Source organism: Nelumbo nucifera, chromosome 5 (assembly GCF_055504915.1).
Source record: "Nelumbo nucifera cultivar China Antique chromosome 5, China Antique-T2T, whole genome shotgun sequence".
Taxonomy (NCBI): domain Eukaryota; kingdom Viridiplantae; phylum Streptophyta; class Magnoliopsida; order Proteales; family Nelumbonaceae; genus Nelumbo; species Nelumbo nucifera.
Window position 1 is genome coordinate 29959693 of NC_142653.1, and position 6193 is coordinate 29965885.

The window sequence follows — 6193 nt, forward strand, 5'->3', positions numbered from 1 at the left end:
CACCAACTTTTTTGAATAGAAAAGACTAGAATTTGGGACTGTTCAGTTATTTTTTCAACGTTTGGATGGTTTATAAAGTGAATTAGATGGCATTCAAAGGGCATTTTTTGACTTTTCAAATATCATTTAACAGCCGGTTAACAACAGGTACTAGATTGTCACATTTTGAAAGTTTGGGTACTGGATTGTTGCATTTTAAAGTTTGGAGACCAAATTGCAACTCTGTCGAAACCAAACACTTGTACTGATAAGGAATTTTAAACTTAAAAGGCTCCCATTCGAGCCTTATAAGCCCTATCGGTAGCATCGTTACTGCCAGGATCAGGAAATTGGATACCACAATCAGTGGTCAAGACCAGAGAAAATGATACTAGCATAAAACCAGATAGAGAATAATCCACATCCCAATAACAATTCTCGACCTAGGCAATGTTTGGTTCAATTCTCATTCTTTTTAATACTTATCCAAGATGAAATTCTAAAATAGATAAGAATGGATAAAAATAGGCTGAATGAGAAAATATTGCTATGAATCAAACTCCTTTTTTTAAAAAGGAATTATTTTCACAAGTGTCATATGCTATTCATTTTCATTCTTTAAAAAGAGAAAAAAAACTGTCAGTTTTCATAAACCCTACCCAAATCCAAAACTGTTTACAATGTTGAGATGAGTATCCTGGATAACCTACTAATGAACATCTATTTCAGCAGTTTTATAAATAGAGTTTCCTTAAAGAATGAAAATGAGTAAAGTGGGGTGTGATTATTTTTCATGCCACAGGCTACCTAAACTTTTGTGTTATGGGCTGATTTTTAATTCTAAAAAGAATATGGCCCATAGCAAGAATTTTATATCAAAACACTAATGCTATTAATTCTGGCCCATTTTTGCCCAGAATAAGCAAGAATTTAAAGAATGGAGACTAAAGCAGTGAAGCAAACATGGCCCATGTTTCTGGTCTTGATCGGGTTGGCATAGGCTATTTTTCAACCCAACTAGCTTAATTCTGTCATAGTTTCAAACAAGTCAGAGCTCACAAATACCACTACCACCAGGCACCCAGCCAAGAAGTTTTTGCCTCGTCATCTTACCGCCAGCCAATTCAGATGTTTTAACTTCGGCTAACGTTGGCAGCCAAAACCAAGTCCAAAACTATTCTGAAATACACGACTACTTTAGTGCCTTGACAAGGCGCTAGGCAGCTTAAGAAAAAGAAGACCACCAAAAAATGGGAAAAGAATGGGTCTACATGCACCACAATTCAATATCCAAATAAACTAGGGTCCTTTACTGAGAGAATCTTTAACATAGATTTCCAAAACCACCAGTTAGAAATTAGAACTAGTGATACTCAATCTTGCCATACTCATTAATTAAAGTAAAAAATTTCCGAAGTAACATGAGAGACCGCAATTCAACAACAAAAATTATGACTCACAAGTACTCTAAACAAACAGAACTATATCCTACTCGGTTGGATATCAAAAGAACAGCAACCATAACTATCTCGCTTCACTGCTCGCCAGGCAGTGTTTTAATGATATCAGAATCACCTGCAGTTAAAACACAACAAAAAATAAGTTTCTCAGCTTCAGGATGGATGTATTACATAGTAAATTGTAGCTCGATACAAGTATACTTTTCGCACCTGGGTCAATAATGCTAAGGCATGATACACGGTAATATTTTCCACATGCTGTGCCCAAGTCAACATTGTCTAGAAAACATTAACAAAAAATAGGTTAGATGATGTTAGTCATTTTCAACCAAGGAACCCTCCCACTGTTGTTTTAATTTTAACATTTTATTTATAGGATTTCAATTATTCAGGAAGTGCACATTTATCAAAATATTCAGGAAGTGCTTGTTTAACAATAATATACCTCTCTTTAATATTTTACAAGAGAAGAGATATTATGGAACTGTGTTTATTATAACAATAGGTGCCCTATTTCAGTCAACAAACATCAATGAATTCAGTATGGAATGTCTTTAGCAGTCTGCCAAAATTACATCACACCATAAGAAACCCATCTGGAGGGATGGACCAAGCCAGACAAACGAGACAAGTCTGACCTCAAGTACCAAGTCACTGTACCCTCGGTAGGTGCAATTAGCAGGCACCTTCTGGATCATTGCCAAACATGTATAACAAATCATTATGATTTTATGTTCATCTTCATTACAGAAGGTAGGTATTCCTTGTAAGGTAGTAGATGAACCGAGAAGAACCGTTTACATATATAGCAATTCCACTGGAACTATTTCAAGTTAATGCCTAAATGCCAGGAATTTTTATGGTTTTTTTCTATTTTATTAATTAATCTTTCTTTTGGTGAGGGTGTTCAAAATGACTAGTCACTTTATTTTGATAGAGCCTTCACAATGATTAATTATCAAAACTATTTGGGAAGCACATTTGGGTTAAGTATGATGGTAAAGACATGTAGCTTGAATCTAGTGCCATCTGGTAAAGTTCAAAACATAGCATCTTTCTGCTAAGCCATCGTGTTGTAAGATGAAAAGAGAGAATGGGAATCGAGTGGAATTTTGCAATTTCTACTTTTATAAAATTCTAGTAACAATCCCATTTCATAGCAAACAAATACATTAAAATGCTAAGAAAACCTAAAAAGAAATGAAGTCATTTGACATGACTTCCACATAACCATGTACTAACTGCGAATATATGAAACAAATGGTCCAATGATAATTGGAAAATTCTTCGGAGAAGTACAAAAACACACGATGCAGAATTCTGAATTCCAGCCCCCCCCCCCACACTACTAGCCCTCTGCCCCCCTATAAACCACATCCTGCCCGTGAATTTGGCATCAATTCACGGTCAGGATGCATTCCCCCTGTACTTTGGGGCTGGAGAATTCTGATCTGGGCTGATTTGTACTTCTCCCAATATTCTTTGGGTAAGGTAATGAGTAATTAGAACTTTTAAGTTTACTCCTTTTTCATAGATGGCTTCCAAGGTCCCTTCAAATGTGCCAAGCATTGAGTCATGTAATAAGTGTACCATTTGCCTTCATCAAGAAAATGTGTACCATGTGTAAATTATTATTTGATATTAAATTCAATGAAGTCTATCTCAGTAAGAGCAATCCAGAGGAAAAAAACAGCAGATAACGGAAAATGAATTCTTTAGCTGATAAAACTCCTGTTACTATCCAGATCATTTCATTAAGTCTCAAGCATTATGCACTGATGATAAAGGGAATAGTGGACCACACCTCCAGTGTAAATCAAGAAAAGGTTGGAGTAGCAAGAAATAAGAACAAAACAAAACGGCATATTAAAAATAAATTAAACAAAAGCTAAAGATATTGAAATGGAAGAACAAACAATAACTCAGTGGCATTCATTCAGATTCAACACAGCAAGCTAGACCACTTACTTCCGTTAAAATGGTGGACGCCAACCTTTGCAAGCATTGCATAGTACTCAATCTCGGATTTCCGCAGAGGCGGGCAATTGTTTGAAATAATAATCAGTTTTGCTGCAAATACCAAAAAAAAAACAATGACCCAAATCTTAATAAAGAAACCGAAAAGAAAACCTAACCATGAATAAACTTTTCCATCGTATTAAGGTCAATAAAACAACATTAGAATAACGAAGCAGGGAGATTAGGATCCACCTTTCGAACTTCTCAGGGTTCGAAGGACGGTTTTGTAACCAAGGGTGTATTTCCCGCTCTTCATCACGAGAGCGAGCCTGTTGTTGATACTCTCATGAGTCTTCTTCTGTAAAATCATTGCAAAAAAATAAAAAAGATTAAGCCAAGAAAACACAGATCTTGACAGTAAGCCTGAACTAATAAAAATAAACATTGGATCAAGAGGTACATACCGTCTTCTTCACCGCCACCATTGTTGCTACTTACAAAGATCCCAAAGCCCTCCCCAGGTGTTTCTTCAGAGGATGAAAAGAAAAGTGCTAATTTTTAGCTTCTCGTGGTGAGTAAAACGAATCAAAGATTAAGGCTTCTAAGAGAGAGAGAGAGAGAGGGAAAAAATCGAGAGTTAGAAAAGAGTGATCTTACCTTGTATTACGGTGTTTTTCCCGGAAACCCTAATGAGTTGCAACGCTGCGCAGGGGCGAGAGAAGGGAATAGAACATTTTAGGGTTTTTGTCCACAAGATCACGTGCAATTCACGTGAGTAATGAACCCTTTGTCCACAAGAGACTAGCGCGGGTTGGTCCAAGTTGAAGTTAAACCCTATATTTTTCTTGCTGCGTGGGGCTATTCACAGCTCGGATATGCTGACCAATAAACGTGTGTACACAACATCTAAGCCGTACATCATCGGAACATCTCTTGTACTATTTACTGTAATTCACGGTAAACTGTGTATATATTTATGAAATATAAAAACATTTTCATTTTTTACTTTTTTAGTGAAATTAGAACTCATCGAATATTTAAATGAACCAACCTTGAAAAAAAGATTGCTTGAACCAAAAAATATAGTTCAATTTGAACTCAAGCTTAATATATTTCAGTGGGTCGAGTTTAGTTTGGGTTGTATACATTATAACTACCCTCCAATGTCCCACCCAAAGACCAACCCAACTCAATTTGCTTATTTGCATGTAATTTTCCAAACAAAAACAGCCTTATAGGTTCGATTTGGTACTAACCCAACCCACATCTTTTAATTTTATATTTTATAACATATAACATTATTTGAAAACTTAAAAGCCATTAAGGTTCTAAGGTCTCACTTTCTCCATTAATAAAAGAAGATAAATTAATAAAAATGAAAATAAATCCTAAATTTTAACATTGTGGAATTAGGAGCAAAGGTGGATTTGAGTTGAGTTGAGTCAAATAACTAACTATTTTTCTACCAAAAAAAGTATCTAGCTATTCGAGTTAGAGTCTTGACTTTGAATTTAACTCAACTCAAAAGCTCATAAGTTAAAGCTCCATTATGAGCCAAATTTCCCATAAAACATACAACATATACAAAATTATTTCTATCTTGTATATATAAATTAAGAATTATAAAAATTAGTTAATATTATACATATAAAAATAAAATATTTTTTATTATTTGTTTATATATTTGTGTATATTATATATATATATATATATATATATATATATATATATATATAAAAGTGGGAATGTAGAGTGAACGTTTTTTTAGACTAAAAGTACTCCCTATTGCATTGTTCGATAAATGGTATAAAAGTCATTTTATTGTATTTTTACTGCCAACTTTAATTGTTACTAAAATGTTCATATTTGTATATTTAGTGCATCTCTAATTGTAAGGGTTGAAAGTGTAACTTCATTATTACTTTTCACCTCATTTAATCATCTCTCATTAAGTCTTATAACTTAAAATATTAACTCTCATATTCTCTTATTAAATCATATACTAGGTTATTTTTCACTAATAAATGATACTAATTAGATCTATGGTGATATTTTTAACAATATAAACCCGTATATCTTAAAACTAACTCAATAACAAAACCATTCTTTATCAATGTATTGGCGAAGAAATTCAACCATCCAAATCAAAATTGATCAACCTATATAGTCATAGTTAGGTAATAAAAAATTTAAAATATACAAAAATTACAACATATAGAGAAAATTAGACACATTTATGATATTTTATTATTGAAATTAAAAAATAAGTATAATAAATAAGAATAATTTTTACTGATAACAAAAATTAAATACAGAATTTAGATTTGAGCAAAAAATGAAATTATTGTATTAGTTGGCATAGATCAATAGTTCAACTTTTGGTTTAAATTTGTTAGTGTTTAATGTCATAAATAAATAAATAGATATATAAAATTAATAAAATATAAAAATACAAAATGAAAAAAAATGAATAAATTTTGCAAATGAACATTCAAGCACATGTATAATATCATATAATAATCATATTAAACAAGAAGTAAGTGTGACATATCAGAATCATTTTTACACATAGAAATACAAAAAGAATTATAGAAAAAAATTGAACACATCTACAATTCTATATTTACACTACTATTAAAATATAAATAAGAAGATTATGGAACATTATTTTAACTAAAATACTCAATTTTGAATTTAATCCCTATTTAATCGTGAGGTTTAAATTATAAATTAAACTACTAGGGGTGTCAATTGGACTAGATTTGGTCCAATCCAGTCTAGTCCAACATGAGTTA

At 32.6% G+C, this 6193-nt stretch overlaps 1 protein-coding gene across 1 annotated transcript; it reads right to left on the reverse strand.

The window, feature by feature from the left end:
- Positions 1-1261: 1261 nt before the first annotated feature.
- Positions 1262-4151, reverse strand: LOC104600070 (large ribosomal subunit protein eL30). Its single transcript, XM_010262885.2, has 6 exons — positions 4056-4151; positions 3863-3925; positions 3651-3756; positions 3408-3509; positions 1650-1718; positions 1262-1554 (listed from the first exon to the last, which is right to left on the reverse strand). The coding sequence occupies exons 2-6, from the start codon at positions 3881-3883 to the stop codon at positions 1514-1516; spliced, it is 339 nt and encodes a 112-aa protein (XP_010261187.1). The 5' UTR covers positions 3884-3925; positions 4056-4151; the 3' UTR covers positions 1262-1513.
- Between the last annotated feature and the right edge of the window lie 2042 nt (positions 4152-6193).